We start from the raw sequence: 17762 nt of genomic DNA, 5'->3' as shown, positions 1-17762 counted from the left end.
TTACCCAGGCAGTTAATTAAATCTGCACTAATGTAACAAGGCATCTTTGATACAACCTTTTGAATGCCCTATAGAATTTAAATTTTATGAAGCATCCAAAGATGTGCCCCAAATTAATTTTCTTTCCTTTTTCTTACTTGGGAGATTGCATTTTTTTTCACTAATCTACTATTTGGTCACTTTGATATTTATTACTCTAGTCTATATAGTATGTTATAATTTTTATGTATAACTCATAATTTATCAATGTTTATTATTTGTAGATGCTATGTTCTGAGTACTTGGGTCCTCCCAAAACTCATAAGTTGAAAGCTAATCACCAGTGTGATGGTATTACAGGATGGAGCCATCCATCAGAAGGTGATTAGTTCATGAGGATGGAGCCATATTGAATGGGATTGTGCCCTTATAAAAGGCTCCAGAGAACTGCCTTGTCTCTTTAACCATGGGAGGGCACAGCAAGAAGCTTCCATCTATAAACTAGAAAATGGGCCCTCACCAGACACGAAATCCACTGATGCCTGGACTTCCAGCCTCCAGAATTGTTGAAACTAGCTCAATTGCCCCATGTAAGATGTTTTTGATAAATATAGAAACTGACCCTCCCAGTCTTAAAGGTTGAAACTTATATTTATCTTATCTGAGTTCCTTCCTCAGAAAATTGACCCTCAGGCTTATCATATAGTATCAAGGAGTTGAAACTTCTCTTCCTTACCTCTTCTTAATTCCTGTTTTCCTAATCAACCTCTTACTTCCTGTGGCCAATTCCTCTTCTTTACTCCTCCCTAATACCTGTTTTCCTGCATGTAGTTACATTATGCCCCAGTATATAAACCCCTAATTTTAGTCATCTGGGAAGCTGGATTTGAGACTGATCTGCTCTCCTCAGCTGGAGGACCCTAATTAAGCTTTCTTCCCTGCCAATACTTGTCTCACAGAAGCCAAAGTGATTGGCTTTCTGTGTAGCAAGCTATGGGACATAGACCAAACCTCTGTCAGTTTGGTAACACTGTAAGAAATAAATTTCTCTTGTTTATAAGTCACCCAGTCTAAGGTATTTTGTTATAGCAGGCTAAATGATCTAGGACAATAAAGTCAGTGTTCTTTTTGAGGGGTATTTCCTTGTCTTAAAGATATTGTTGAAGTAAATGTTCAGTTGTATGTGATTATCTTGCAACATTTCTTTAAGCCAAAGTCACTGTAGTTAGTATTTTTAAATATTTACATGTATAGAACACATACTTTTTTTTAACTTCTAAGCTGTAATTCTTGGCTAGCCTATCAATATAAATCCCTTTAAACTGACTTATTACAAGCATCATTGTAGCCACAGGTCACCTGTTTATTGTTACTTTCTTTGCTCTGAATTCTTAGTAGAATCAGGATTTTTCTGATTTTTGCACATACTGGAGCAGATACGTATCTTGAATTTATAAAGTTCTGTCTATAATCCATCATGTATTCAGCAACATTAGGTTCTTTTGTTTCTTACTCACAAGGTTCTATATTGTATAACAGAATAAGTGAGAAAACACTTTTGCATAATTAATTCTTTTAAAGTGTGGTAGTCAAGTTTTTTCCGCTCTATAAAAAATATTTAGGTTTGCTGCAAATCCACTTGATATCAATAAATCCTCTGGAACTATGGACTCCATCAGCACTCAAGAAAGCAAAGGATCCATTCCCTATAATTTCAAACCTGAAAAAGAACACTATAAGTCAGTCTGGGAACCACTTACAGCTGTAATCAAAAAGACAATTAAGAATAGAGTGATTTTACATATGTTATACCAAACACTGAGCTCCCAGAAAATATACCCACCCATCACCATATGCTGCATTAAAATATCTGGCATATTAAGGGAAAAATAAGACTGAACATAAGTGTTGGAGTTAAAATCTGTAACCCTATTTAGAACAACTTGTAGATAGGCAGATAGACACATATAGATATACAAAGATAGAGGTAAGACCCTTCTTTCCTTCCATTCTTCCTTCCTTCCTTCCTTCCTTTCTTCTTTCTTTCCTTTCTATCTATATGCAAAGAGAGAGTGTTTGCCAAATTCAAAGATTCCTGAAATTAAAAAAAATTCAGTTTTCTGGCATAATTTTAGGCAATGCACTTTTCAAAAAGTAAAAATAAAATTTATATTTACTTGGTACTTTTGAAACACTGCAATAGAAACCTAAGAGACTGCTTATAGTATTGTTTTTTACATTTCATTCTCATGGATAGGAAGAATCAATATTGTGAAAATGGCCATACTGCCCAAAGTAATTTATGGATCCAATGCAATACCCATCAAACCACGTTTGACATTCTCCACAGAATTAGAAAAAAACTACTTTAAATTTCATATGAAACCAAAAAAGAGCCCATATAGCTGAGACAATCCTAAACAAAAAGAACAAAGCTGGAGGCATCATGCTACCTGATTTCAAACCATGCTACGAGGCTACAGTAACCAAAACAGCATGGTACTGGTACCGAAACAGACATACAGACCAATGGAACAAAATAGAGACCTGAGAAATAATGCCACACGTCTACAACCATCTGAACTTTGACAAACCTGACAAAAAGAAGCAATGTGGAAAGGATTCCATATTCAATAAATGGCTCTGGGAAAACTGGCTATCCATACACAGAAAACTAAAACTGCACCCCTTCCTTACACCTTATACAAAAATTAACTCAAGATAGATTAAAGACTTAAATGTAAAACCCAAAACCATAAAACCCCTAGAAAAAAACCTAGGCAATATCATTCAGGACATAGGCATGGGCAAAGATTTCATGATGAAAGCGTCAAGAGCAACAAAAGCCAAAATTGACAAATGGGATCTAATTAAACTAAAGAGCTTCTGCATAGCAAAAGAAACTATCATCAGAGTAAACAAGCAACTAACAGAATGGGATAAAATTTTTGCAATCTACCCATCTGACAAAGGTCTAATATCCAGGATCTACAAGGAACTTAAATAAATTTATAAGAAAAAAAAACATCAAAAAGCAGGCAAAGGATATGAACAGACAATTCTCAAAAGAAGACATTTATGCAGCCAACAAACATGAAAAAAAAGCTCAGCATCATTGATCATTAGAGAAATGCAAATCAAAACCATAATGAGATACCATCTCATGCCAGTCAGATGGCAATTATTAAAAAGTCAAAAAACTGAAGATGCTGGTGAGGCTGTGGAGAGATAGGAATGCTTATACACTGCTGGTGGGAATGAAATTAGTTCAACCATTGTAGAAGACAGTGTGGTGATTCCTCAAGGAGCTAGAACCAGAAATACCATTTAACCCAGCAATCCCATTACTGGATATATACCCAAAGGAATATAAATAATTCTATTATAAAGACATATGCACACATATGTTTATTGCAGCACTATTTACAATAGCAAAAACGTGGAATCAACCCAAATGGCTATCAAAGATAGACTGGTTAAAAAAAAATGTGGTACATATACACCATGGAATACTGTTCAACCATAAAAAAGAATGAGTTCATGTTCTTTGCAGGGACATGGATGAATCTGGAAACCATCATCCTCAGCAAACTAACACAGGAACAGAAAACCAAACACTGCATGTTCTCACTCATAAGTGGGAGTTGAACAGTGAGAACACATGGACACAGAAAGGGGAACAACTTACACTGGGGGCAGTAGGGAGTGGGAGAAAGGGGAGGAAGAGCATTAGGACAAATAGCTAATGCATGTGGGGCTTCAAACCTAGATGATGGATTGGTAGGTGCAGCAATACACCATGGCACACACATACCTATGTAACAAACCTACACATTTTGCACTTGTATCCCAGAACTTACAGTAAAATAAAAATGTATTTTTTAATTAATTTTCTTTGTTGATAACCAAATCTTTCCTTATTTATAAGTATAATTTGTCCTGTCTTGCATATTTCAATATTTGTTTTATTGGTTGCTTTTTTTAATCTAGCACATTACTAAAATAATAAGGCAGAGATACATATGTATCCAAGAAAGTTATATAAATAAAAAAGTAAACTAAATAAAAAATAAAAATTTAAAAAATAAATATAATATTGCTTATGATGAACATCTGGAAAGCTAAAGACAACTACACAATCCTCAACGGTTTAACCCAAGAAACACTTTTAACAATTTTAACCCACCCAGGAAATGCTTACAGAAATAAAAATAAATAAAATAAGCAACAAATAAATATAAATAGTATTCATTGTGATGGGCATTTGAAATGTTAAAGACAACTATAAAGTCTTTAACCCTTTAAAGACAAAGAAATCTTATATACACTTTAGTTGGAAAGAAGTACAAGTAATACATGAGTTTTGGCTTAAAATTTGCAGAATGATTAAATTTGAATTACCAAAGGGGCACTAATTGTCAAGACAATAAAGATAAAATAACAAATAAAAATAAAAATGGAAGATTTCATCATGTGTTATTTAACAAGGTGAGAAGAAAATGGGTTGCTCTAGGGTATGCCTCAATGTGAAAGGGCATATGTCATAGATTGGAGACTGAAAAGTTAATTACACATAGAAAAGAGAAAGATTTGTTTATAATAATGCAACTCAAAAAGATTTAAAATTTTTCATATGACACACCAGAATAAGAACATTCCTAATACACTGGAAACTCACCAATCATTGAATGTGGTGCCATTTGTCCATTTCCAAGAATCTCCTTGTTTCCTGCTTAGTCCAATCCAGTGCATATCAGTTCCTGCATACCTCTTCAAAAATTCCTTTCACAAAGCAAAGGGAATCAGCGATTACTTAATATGTTACTCAGTGAACATGCTTCCCACCCCAATTATTCTATCTTTTGGGATTCACATTTTAATTTGTCTTCCCTGATGCTTCTATAACAACAAACAGCACAGATGTTGATATTCGGGTTAGTTTTATCAGAAAGATTTTCATTTTGCTTTTTTGCATCTTAAGTATCTCCAAATAATTGGGCTACAATCAAGTCATTGATACCCTTTAGTATGAATGTCACTGATGTTGTATGTTTTTTCATATAATCAGAGATAAAACTAACTTCTATATGGATATAATTTACTGCAATGAAATCTATTAAGTGATGGCTTTAGTCACTCCTCTATTGGCTTTTTGCTATTAAGCCACAAACATTTTCATTAGCTTTTTGTTCTTTTAACTTTTATTTTAGGTTCTGTGATATATGTGAAGGTTTGTTACATAGGTAGACTTGTGTCATGAAGATTTGTTTTACAGATGATTTCATCACCCAAGTATTAAGCCCATTAACCAATAGTTATATCTGTCATATCTGCTGTCACATAGTTCTGGGTTAATTATGGCAATGTGCTAATTGAGATCAATAGGAGAGGACTGGAAAGTTTTTTTATGTACATAATTTACATAGGCACTGAAAAACTTCTGTGTTAAACAGAACAATTAACTAATTAAAAGTGAGTCTTAACCAATCCAAATAGAAACTGTCAGTACTAGATCAAAGATAAAAGTAGACAGACTGATTAGTTCACAAAAGTCATTTAAAAATTAACTCATCCATAACAAAAGAATCATAAATCAATCACGTAAACACCACTGCAACCATTGTAGTTCTGGTTTTAGCTCTTTGAGGAATTGCCACACTGCTTTCCACAATGGTGGAACTATTTTCACTCCAACCAACGGTGTATAAATGTTCTTTTCTCTGCAACCTTGCTAGCATTTGTAGTTTTTGGCTTTTTAATAATATCCATTCTGACTGGTGTGAGATGATATCTCATTGTGGTTTTAATGTGCATTTCTCTAATGATCAGTGATGTTGAGCTTTTTTTCATGTTTTTTGGTGAAATGTATGTCTTCTTTTAAAAAGGGTCTGTTTATATCCTTTGCCCAATTTTAATAGGGTTGTTTTTCTCTTGTAAATTTGTTTTAAGTTCCTTAGAGATGCTGATGTTAGACTTTGACAGATGCATAGCTTGCAAAAATTTTCTCCCATTCTGTAGTTTGTCTGTTTACTGTGTTAATAGTTTCTTTTGCTGTGCAGAAACTCTTAAGTTTAATTAGGTAACATTTGTCCATTTTTGCATTTTTTTTACCATTGCTTTTGTTGTCTTTGTCATGAAATTTGCCTGTTTCAATGTCCAGGATGGTATTGCCTAGGTTTTCTTCCAGGCTTTTTATAGTTTGGGGTTTTACATTTAGGTCTTTAATCCATCCTGAGTTGATTTTTGTATATGGTATAAGGAAGGAGTCTTGCTTCAATCCTTTGCATATGGCTAGCCAGTTATTCCAGCACAATTGATTAAATACGGAGTTCTTTTCCTATTGCTTGTTTTTGTCAGCTTTGTCAAAGATCAGATGGTCATAGGTGTGTGTCCTTATTTCTGGGCTCTCTATTCTGTTCCACTGGTCTATGTGCCTGTTTTTGTACCAGTACCATGCTGTTTTGGTTACTTTAGCCCTGTAGTATAGTTTGCAGTCAGGTAACATGATGCTGCTAGCTTTATTCTTTTTGCTTAGGATTGCCTTGGCAATTTGGGCTCTTTTATGATTCCATATGAATTTTAAAATAGTTTTTGTTTCTAATTTCGTGAAGAATATCATTGGTAGTTTGACAGGAATAGCATTGAATTTCTGTCATTCCAGCCAGTTCAGCCTGGTTAAGAACTCTTGTTGGAGAACTGGTGCAGTTGTTTGGAGAACATATGACACTGTGACTATTTGAGTTACTGGAGTTCTTGCATTAATTCTCTCTCATCTCTGCAGTGGGTGTTAATTTAACTGCAGTGTATATTTAGTACAGTCAATAGACCTCTCTTCTGTTTGTTTTCATAGGGCTGAAGCTTTGTGCAGGGTCTTTATTTGAAGGTGACTTCTTTAGTTTTAGAAGGGGTTATGTTAGTGAGATATTTTTGGTGTTGAAGCTTTGAGGTGTGATCCAGCAGGTTGTGCTTGGACATATTTGTCAGTTGGGAGACTCTTGATCCATTGTGTGGCTCCCTTATGTTTCCTCACAGTTGCAGCCATGTTCTCTCTCAATGTTCTGAAAATGTGGGTTTCTCTCCCCCTTGAGTGCTGGTTATAGATTGTGGCTTGGCAATCCTAGGCTGCCCACTGCAGCTCTTGGGTGATCTCAGTGTTTATGTTTCTTCCCCAACTTGGAGGCAGCAATGGAAGAGAACTTAGTAGTGGTTAAAGCCAATGGTCGTTTACTTTTCTCCTGGGAGCTTTGCTCCAGAGAGATGCAAGTAAGCAATCATTCAGTGCAATCAGCCCAGGATGGAGGGTTTCTGCTGTGGGCTCAAGCTGGGGGTTCCATGTCTGGTGATGAGCAAGGTGGGTGGGCAGAGCCTGTGGAGATGGACTGGCCTCCTCTCCTGCAGCTTGTGAGGTGTGGATGAGAGACTTAGGGTCTTTGCTCCTTCATTAGTCTGAGGGCAGCAAGGGCAGTTCCAGTGCAGAGGCAGTGGCAGAGAGGTTTCCCGTTGCCCCTGGAGGCTCTCTCTAAGACATTCCAGAGCTGCTACTGGCTCAATAGCTCTTGGGAGGGGGGCTGGAGGCCCAGGCCTGGAGGACCTTCCTGGTGAGTAGACAAGGAGATGGGCACTCATGTAACAGTCTGGCCACTTTATCATAGGGCTGCTGTGGTATGCTGGTGGCCATCTCCAGTCCCTATTTACCTCGGATTTTCGGATACCTGTAGGTACCAACAGTGAAGCCTGCAAAACAGCAAAGGTGGCCTGCCCCTCCCTCTGTGAGCTCTGTGCCAGGGAGGTACATACCTATTACCGGCCCAAGCACACCTGTAGGAGGCAGCTAAAGACCCTGGTTGGAGATCCTGCCCAGTGAGGAGGAATGGGATTGGGTACTCACTTACAAGGGCAGTCTGGCCACTTTTTTGTAGAGCAGCTGTGCCGTGCTGGGGGACCACTTCCACCCCTGGTCAACTTGGACTCTCCAAAGCCTGAAGGCTGGATGGCTAAGTCACCCAAACAGCAAAGATGGCTGCCCACATCTCCCTCCGGGAGCTGTTTCAGGGAGGTGCAATGCTGTTATTGATGGCTGGCTAGAACTCCAAGCCAGCGGGTCCTATCCTGTGAGATGCCATGGAAGTGGGTCCTGCAGAATGTCGCTGCTCAGCCTCCTGGATTCAGCCCCTTTACTAGGGACGTGTAAGGGGGTCTAACCTCCCTCTTTGCTGGAGTTTCAACTACTTTTGCTGGGAAGCCTGGAACTCCTGGCTATAGATCCTTCATGGGTGTTAGTAGAAGATTACATGAGATTTTCTAGTTTCAGTGCTTAGAACACTGTTTAGCACATATTGTCATATACAGTTGACTCAAACAATGTGGCAATAAGGGGCTCTGACCCCCTGTGCAGTCAAAAGTCTGTATATAACTTTTGACTCTTCAAAAAGTTAACCATGCTGGGTATGGTATCTCATGCTAATTCTAGCACTTTGGGAGGCTGAGGCAGTAGAACTGCTTGATCTCAGTTTGAGACCAGCCTGGACAACATAGTGAGACCTCATCTCTACAAAAAATAAACAAAATTAGCCAGGTGTGGTGGTCTGCACCTGTAGTCCCAGCTACTCAGGAGGCTAAAGTGGGAGGATTGCCTGATCCCAGGAATTCAAGGCTGCAGTGAGCTGAGATTGCACCACTGCACTCCAGCCTAGGTGCCAGAGTGAGACTCTGTCTTAAAAACAAACAAACAAACAAACAAAACAGAAAACTTAGCCACTAGTAGCCTGCTGTTGACTGGAAGTCTTACTGATAACATAAAAGTAAATTAACACATATTTTCATGTTATTTGAATTATATGCTGTATTATTACCATAAAGGAAGCTAGAGAAAAGAAGATGTTACTAAGAAAATCATAAGAAAAATATATTTACTATTCATTAAGTGGAAGTGAAGACATCATAAACGTCTTCATCCTCGTTGTTTTCATATTGAGTAGGCTGAGGAGGGGGAAGAAGAGGAGGGTTTGCTCTTGCTGTCTCAAGGGTGGCAGAGGAAAAATAATCCAGGTATAAGTGAACCCACACAGTTCAAACCCATGTTGTTCAAGGATCGATTGTATTATAGTATTAGCTATTATTGTTTTATTATGTTTTTATACAAACAATCTCTGAAATTACTGAAGACTTTTCTGTTTTCTTACCATGTCTTCATGTGTATCAATCTGAGCAAGTTCTGCTTTCTGCGAACTACAAAATATTTTACTGTCTGTCCAATTTCTGGTATCATCAGAAAAATAGAAACACTTATCTCTCACTCCAAGCCAGTCTCCTGAACATGCCATAGGTTTAGCATGTTCATACCATGTGGCTGAAAAAAAAAGAAAGAAATGATCAGATAAAGCATAAGTTAAAAAGTGTTTCTACTCATTCAGGTGTATTAATTTTACTTTTTGTTCCCACGGTTTGAGGCCTGTAAGTTAAGCTTCCCCTCTCCCCAGAATGAGGATGAATTAACTTCCCCTGTCTGTAAGGAAGATCATTTGGTGATCAAGCAGTATATACTTTTTTCTATTTCCCTGGCTTCTATTTTGAGAAATGGAACCACTAGCTTCTCATAATCTATATTTGCAAATCAAAACCACAATGAGATATCATCTCACACCAGTTAGAATGGTGATCATTAAAAAGTCAGGAAACAACAGATGCTGGAGAGGATGTGGAGAAATAGGAATACTTTTACACTGTTGGTGGGACTGTAAACTAGTTCAACCATTGTGGAACACAGTGTGGCGATTCCTCAGGGATCTAGAACTAGAAATACCATTTGACTCAGCCATCCCATTACTGGGTATATACCTGAAGGATTATAAATCATGCTGCTATAAAGACACATGCACACGTATGTTTATTGTGGCAATATTCACAATAGCAAAGACTTGGAACCAAACCAAATGCCCATCAATGATAGACTGGATTAAGAAAATGTGGCACATATACACCATGGAATACTATGCAGCCATAAAAAAGGATGAGTTCATGTCCTTTGTAGGGACATGGATGAAGCTGGAAACCATCATTCTCAGCAAACTATCACAAGGACAGAAAACCAAACACTGTATGTTCTCACTCATAGGTGGGAATTGAACAATGAGAACACGTGGACACAGGGAGGGGAACATCACACACCGGGGCCTGTCGTGGGGTTGGGGGAGTGGGGAGGGATAGCATTAGGAGACATATCTAATGTAAATGACGAGTTAATGGATGCAGCACACCAACACGGCACATGTATACATATGTAACAAACCTGCACGTTGTGCACATGTACCCTAGAACTTAAAGTATAATAATAAAAAAAGAAAGAAAGAAAAAATAATAATCGCTATACTGACTGGCCTGAGATGGTAGCTCATGTGGTTTTGATTTGCATTTCTCTACTGACCAGTGATGATGAGCTTTTCTTCATATGTTTATTGGCCACATAGATGTCTTTTGTCTTTCTGCGCTTTTTAATCAATGAATAAATGAACATAAAAACTTATTGTAGAAACTCTTGTCTATATTTAACTTCCAGATGTTTAGACAGCAGTAACATTAAGCTCTAAGACCACACTGACAGTAGAGACTATAAACAAGAAGGCTATCAGTATTCTTGAGAATGACTGAAACCCAACCCAACCCAACCCAACCCAATCAAACCAAAACAAAACAAAGAGTGGTGCTACCTAACCAAATTTAAGTGCTAAATTCAGCAAAGCATGCATATGGAAAACCAAGTGCTGGGGACTATTTGGCCATGGCTCAGGAATTAAATTCTACTTTTGGATCTTTTTCACAAAATAAACCCATAGAACCCAGAGGAAATTTAACAACTTCATTTTTACAAATATTGCAACTCCAATGAGACAATCTTGCAACAGGTCACATATGCCGTTATTTCTTTGTTTTTTTTTTTTTTTTTTTCATTTAACTTAATATGATAGCAAAGGAGTTCAGAACATGATGCCCCGAAATACGTCACTCAAGCATATAGACTCTTTTGAGTTAAAGGCACTTTTAAAACAGCAGATGCAAGAGAAAACACTCTAAGCTTCCTTCTTTTTCTTATAAGCAGGAGATAAAATACCTACGTGAAAGATATCTTCTCTATACCAGAAGGAAAGCAACATTCTTATAGTCAAGGATAGGTAGTTGAGGCCAAAGGAAATGTGTGCAAACAACATTTGTTAATTTAACATTTATTTTTCCAGTCACTTTTCTACCCAATTAATTACCCTAGATCAAACCCCTTTGTCTTACCACATTTTCATAATTTATTACTCTTTGTTGAATTCAATATATAAGTGTGCAACTCTACCTCCATCTTTAGGCTTTCATAAGGAGGACATGCATATCACGTCAAACTTATATTAACTAAACGCATGTGCTTTGCTCAAGTTGATGTGTCTTGTGCCGATTTCATTCTCAGGCCCAGCAGAAAAACCCTGAGAGGGTAGAGGTAAGATTTTGCATCCCAACTAATAGAAATAAATAAAGTTGTATAGGACAAACTATTAGTGACATAACTTACTCTTGATTAAAAAGAAATTAAAGGAATGCTACAATTATGAAGGTCAAGCTGCATGGTTTTTAAAATTTATCAAGCATTAGAGTTATACAGCCAAGGTTTTTGATCCTAGGTCTGGAATGTATTATTTGTGAGAGGCAACTTACTCATTCTGTCCTGTATATTTTTTGTCTGTAAATGGATTTTCTTATACCTGTATCCTAGTCTAATGAGGATTAAATACAAATAACAGAGTATAGTGTATTTAACATTGGCTCACTAATTCACAAACTCTAAAAAAGAAAATTATCTGTAACAAGCCCATAGAGCTGATGTTTATGTGGGATTTTTTTTAAAAATATAGAAATTGATCCTCCTAGTTTTAAAACTTGAAACTTAACATTTGTCTTATTTGAGTTCCTTCTTTAGGAATCTGACCTTTAGGCCTCTCAGATAGTAACAGGAAACTGAAAGTCACCAGATCACCACTTCCAGACAGGGACTCCTCACTGTCATGATTTTCCAACCGACCACCTGCTCCCTGCTGACCAACTCTTCTTCCCTACCCCTACCATTAGGTAAGCTCCCTGTTGACCAGGCCTAACATCCTCCTTACCTCTCCCTAATTCTTGTTTTCTCACACATAGTTACCTTTCTTTCCTGCTATATGAACCCCTAATTTTAGTCAACTGGGTAGATGAATTTGATACTGATCTCCCATTCTCCCTGTTGATACCACCCAAATAAAAATCCTGTTTCCCTGGGAATAGTCATTGTCTCCGGGATTGGCTTTCTGTACCCTGAGCAATGGGGCCTAGACTGAACCCCTGGCATTTCAGTAACATAGCTATTGGCTCTTGCCATCTGGTGGTCATCTAAGAATTTAAGATTATTTTTCTTAAGCATCGAGGACTATAAAGTCAAGAACATAATTTTATTGTAAAACTGAGAGTGTTTTGGGGAGAGGCAAGGATTATGGTAAAAACTGTTGAACTGGTAAAAATTTGAGGACAAGTGTCTATAAAACCCTTTAATCACTCTAGATCTGGGAGATTTGGAGTTAAACTTGAGATATACATGGACCCATCAGGTGTGAAGAACCATAGAAAGTGTATGAATTAAACCACTCACCTATCATAATAATGCAGACTGTAAAAATAAAAATCAGGAAGCACATAAGGCCAGTCTTCCAGTTTTCTTTCAACTTGCAAACTGCAAATTAAATCAACACATATTATAAAATTTCTGAATAAACACTGACTGGATATTATTACTAGTGTATTCCTCTCCTATAATTGTTAATCAGGAAACCCTCAATCAAGTATATGCATCTCAAAATAACAAACGATAGCAAACCATCACAAAGTGCAAGGAAGATAAGTACCAAAAAATGATTGCTATAGCTATTCAGCTGGAGAGAGTGGTGAGTGGAGAAATCACTGAGTCTTGGGGGAATGAGGAAGGAAAGTTTACTCAAAAGGTAGAAATAGTTTGAATGGGGGATTGTAAGCAAAAAAGCATAAAGATCATCAAAAGGTCCATGATTAGAACAAATGTTTATAACAGATATATAAGGCAATAGAATTAAAGACAGGAAAGAAAGGAGTCATAAGGTCATGACAGAAGACCTTAAATGAGAGATATGTTTTTCTTTATTCTTTAAGCCATGGAGGAAAGAAACAATGTGTTTCAGCAAGAGAATATTCAAGAAAAAAGCAGTAATTTATTTATTTGTGGTAAGCAAACAAAATTAGAGAAGACTCAGGATTTGACACTCGTGGAAATGCTATGAGGTTAAGAACAAATAATAATTCTATTAATGATAAAGTAATTGTAGCTGATAGATCATCAGTAGATGTAGAAACAATCTAGGAAGAATGTGTGTGTGTGTGTGTGTGTGTGTATGTGTGTGTGTGTACAGTCATGCATAGCTTAACAATGGGGAGATATTTTGAGAAATGTGCCTTTAGGTGATTGTGTCATTGTGGGAACATCATAGAGTGTACTTACACAAATTTAGACAGTATAGCCTACTAACACCTAGGCTATATATTACAGACTGTTGCTCCTAGACTACAAACCTGGATAGCATGTTATTGTACTAATTACTGCAGGCAATTATAACACAATGCTAAATACTTGCATCTAAACACAGAAAAGGTACAGTGAAAATACCATACAAAAGATCAAAAATGGTACACCTTTATAGGGCAGCTTTATTGTAATCTTATGGGACCATTGTCATTATGCAATCTGTCATTGACCAAAACATTGTTCTGTGGTGCATGACTATATGTGTATATAGTGCATATATGCATAAACACAGATTATATATATGTATGCATGCCTATATGCATATATATGCTTTATATGTATGTATATATACATGTACATATACATACATGTATTTAAATATTAGAAAAGAGGACTTGAAGAAAGAAAAATTTAAAAAGAAGTCATAAGCTTTCTCTCTTTCTTCAGAGCTTAAAGCAGCCTTAGTGAATGAAAACTAAAAAAAGTTACTAGTTTTCATGAGATCACCAGACTACAGATAATGTGCAACAAAGCAATTTCAAGAAGGGATTGAGAGAAGCCAGATTCTAAGATGTTTACAAAGAGAATGTTTGATAGGAAGAAGAGTTTGGTAATTTATCTTACATCAACAGAAACAATAGCTAAAGATAGAAAACATAAAATGCGTTTTCTTTTTCAAGATTAAGGAGAAATGAAGAACAAGGAAGAGGAAAAGATAAAAACCACTGCACAGGCCGGGCGCGGTGGCTCACGCTTGTAATCCCAGCACTTTGGGAGGCCGAGGCGGGCGAATCACGAGGTCAGGAGATCGAGACCACCGTGAAACCCCGTCTCTACTAAAAATACAAAAAATTAGCCGGGCGTGGTGACGGGCGCCTGTAGTCCCAGCTACTTGGAGAGGCTGAGGCAGGAGAATGGCGTGAACCCGGGAGGTGGAGCTTACAGTGAGCCGAGATAGCGCCACTGCACTCCAGCCTGGGCGACAGAGCGAGACTCCGTCTCAAAAAAAAAAAACAAAAAACAAAAAAGAAAAAAACAAAAACCACTGCACAGATTTCAGACACTCAAAAGAGTAATTTGTGGGCAAAGCCACATCTTACACAAATGGTATTGAAACAACTGAGAAAAAAAGACTTTACCATACACAACATCAGTTTACAAAGTTTATTTAAGACATATCATTGACCTGAACATAAAACCTGAAACCATAAAATTTCTAGAAAACATAAAATAAATTGTGACCATGAGAATTAGTTAAGATGTCTTAAAGAGAGAAGAGAAAGTACAGTGTAAAATTAAAAGAAAATGATAAATTGAATTTAATTGAAATTTAAGGGCCGGGCACAGTGGCTCATGCCTGTAATTCCAGCACTTTGGGAGGCCAAGGCGGGTGGATCACCTGAGGTCAGGAATTTGAGACCAGCCTGGCCAACATGGTGAGACTCCTTCTCTACTAAAAACACAAAAAATTAGCTGGGTGTGATGGCAGGCACCTGTAATCCCAGCTATTCGGGAGGTTGAGGCAGGAGAATACTTGAACCCAGGAGGCAGAGGCTGCAATGATCAGAATCGCGCCACTGCACTCCAGCCTGGGCGACAGAGTGAGGCTCTGTCTTAAAAAAAAAAAAAAAAAAAAAGAGAAAGAAAGAAAGAAAAGAGAGAAAGAAAGAAAGAAAGAAAAAGAGAAATTTAAACCTCTGCCCATTTCAAGATACAAGACACTGTTGTGAATATAAATATGCAAGTTACAGACTGGGAGAAAATAGTCACAATACATGTATGCAAAAAAGACTAGTACCGAAAATATTAAAAGATCTGTAATTTAGAGATATATCTCTAAATTAAACAAGTACAAACAACTTGATAAAAAAAAAAGAACCAAAGTCTTGAACAAATACTTAAAAAAGAATACACGCAAGTGAGCAATAAGCACATAAAAGATGTTCCATATTATTAGTCACAAGCAAAATGCAGAATAAAACCACAATGGAATATGACTACATGCCACTTGCACTGTTAAAATGAAAAAGACTGACAGTATCAGGTGTTAGCAAGGCATAGAACAACCGAAACACATACACAACTGGTTGAAGTACAAAAATGTGTAAGTGTTCTGGAAAATTCTTTAGCAGTTTTTACTTTTAATTAAAATACATGTCCTTCATTCCTGTTCTGGCATGCGATATTTGCAATAGATTGGAAGTCATCCCTACTGTTCTCACAGTGACAACAAAAAAAAAAACTGAAAAAACTAAATAAAAACAACACTTCTAGTATACAGAAATAGCATTGATTTGTTAAATGTGCTCTTTTAAGTAAACTTCTTGAACTCTGGTATTATTTCGAATAGTTTTTTAGTTGATTCTGTTGGTATTTATTTTTATATAATCAAATTATCTGAAAATATTGCAGATACAACTCTTCCATTACAATCCTTTTCCTTTATAATTCCTTTTGTTTTCTTATATCACTGGTTACCTTTAGCATTGTACTACACTATTGCTAAACAGTAGTAGTTACAGTGAACATTTTTTTCTTGTTTTTTTTTTTTTTTTTTGACACCCAAGACCATCCTTTATTGTAGTATTAGTTCATGGTAACTGCATGAAAAAACATTTCAGGAGGAATTTACAATTTCCAGCTTAAAGAACTTGCCCACCAACATAACCAATTTATGAAAGTCAATTCATTAAAAGGTACAGAACCTCCTGTTGGGCAGGATGGCAAGGGACAAAGCTACAACTTGGCCTGTGCCTTTGGAAGCTGAGGCAGGAGGACCATCTGAGCCCAGGGGCTTGAGACCAGCCTGGGCAACATAGTGAATCCGTCTCAACAACAAAAAAAATTTTTAGCCAGGTGTGCCGTGACCTGTAGTCCCAGCTACAAGGCGGGAGGACTGCTTAGGCCTGGGTGATTGAGGCTGCAATGAGCTGTGATTGTGCCACCACACTCCAGCCTGGGGAACACAGCAAGACTGTCTCAAAAAAAAAAAAAACCCCAAAAAACTCAAGAATGTAATGAATGATACCCAATGTGCCTTTTCTAGAAAAAGTTGCCAAATATATCTCTTGGATCTGCTGAGCATGTCCTCTGATACACAAGGCAAGCATGTTTCTACACCCAATGTTGATGCTGGTTAGTTTTCAGAATCCAAACTGATGGCAGCTACTGGTCCTTGGGACTGACATCCTCTGGGAATATAACCTTCTCTTGGGCTGAGATGCTGCTGCCAGCTCTAAAATGGCACTCTGTTCTCAAAACCTCATGGCAGGCTCCTGGCTCCAATACTCAGCTGCCAAACATGCTGCTGATTCTTCACGAATTTGCAACCTAGGTGAATATAGCAATTAGGTCACCATTCAGACAAGTTTTTTCTTGTTTTTAATCTTAAATGGAATGTTTAAATTTTCATTATTAAGCACTGTAAAAATGCTGTATAAATTTAACATACAACATTAGCAATTTAGAAAAGAATTTTTCTATTCCTAGTTTCTTAAGAGGGACTTATCTCAGATAGACATTGAATGTTATATGTTTTCTTATTGTTATCAAATGCACTTACTGAATAATCATGTGGACTTTCAAAAATTTTCAATGGGGTAGCTTGCACTGATATTCTGATATCAAAGCATTCCTAAGATAAATCTTCTTGAATATGAATTTTTAACTGCTTTGTTGTATATAGTAAATAAATATTTTCTTGGAATTTCTACTTCTAATTTCATAAGAAGATGAGTCTGTTTCTTTTTGTCTTGTTCCGACTTTGTTTGGAAATCAAAAAGTCTATTAAATCGGGTTTTTGCTATTTTTTGAAGCAAGATGTCCAATACAAAAATTAGCTATTTCTTGGAAGATCAGTAGATTACTCTATTTTAGTTGCCTTTTCAATTCATTTATTTTTAATTTCTATAATTCTATAATTATTTATTCTCATTACATTTTGGCATTTTATTTTTTTTAGACCTCTACATTCTTTTTTTTGTATTTATAAATGCATTAGTGTTTTAGTTTGCTAGGCCTGCCATAACAAGTTGTCACAAACTGGGCGGCTAAAATTAACAGGAATGTATTGTCGTACAGTTCTGGAGACAAGAAGTCTGAAATTAAGATGTTGGTCGGATGGGTTCCTTGTGAGGCCTGTAAGGAAAGAATCTGTTCCAGGCCGTTCTCCTTGGCTTGAAGATGGTGCTCTCCCTGTATATGGGTCTGTCTCTAAATTTTC

General features: G+C 36.9%; 2 protein-coding genes across 3 annotated transcripts in view; one reads left to right on the top strand and one right to left on the bottom strand.

The window, feature by feature from the left end:
- Positions 1-17762, top strand: part of CLEC12A (C-type lectin domain family 12 member A) — a 95357-nt gene that overhangs the window by 11173 nt on the left and 66422 nt on the right. The window lies entirely within an intron of this gene.
- Positions 1-17762, bottom strand: part of CLEC2A (C-type lectin domain family 2 member A) — a 30771-nt gene that overhangs the window by 10849 nt on the left and 2160 nt on the right. The window contains exons 2-5 of one of the 2 annotated variants that reach the window (XM_055277001.1): positions 12638-12718; positions 9162-9328; positions 4658-4761; positions 1585-1699 (exon numbers count right to left, since the gene is read on the bottom strand). In XM_055277001.1, coding sequence (XP_055132976.1) covers positions 1585-1699; positions 4658-4761; positions 9162-9328; positions 12638-12718 — 467 coding nt within the window. Of the gene's footprint in view, positions 1-1584; positions 1700-4657; positions 4762-9161; positions 9329-12637; positions 12719-17762 lie in introns of those variants that run through there. The other variant, XM_055277002.2, reaches the window with a different exon arrangement.

Source organism: Symphalangus syndactylus, chromosome 5, assembly GCF_028878055.3.
Source record: "Symphalangus syndactylus isolate Jambi chromosome 5, NHGRI_mSymSyn1-v2.1_pri, whole genome shotgun sequence".
In the NCBI taxonomy this organism is placed as follows: Eukaryota; Metazoa; Chordata; class Mammalia; order Primates; family Hylobatidae; genus Symphalangus; species Symphalangus syndactylus.
The sequence above is the reverse complement of the archived record's forward strand: the minus strand, read 5'-3'. Positions and strand labels throughout refer to the sequence as shown.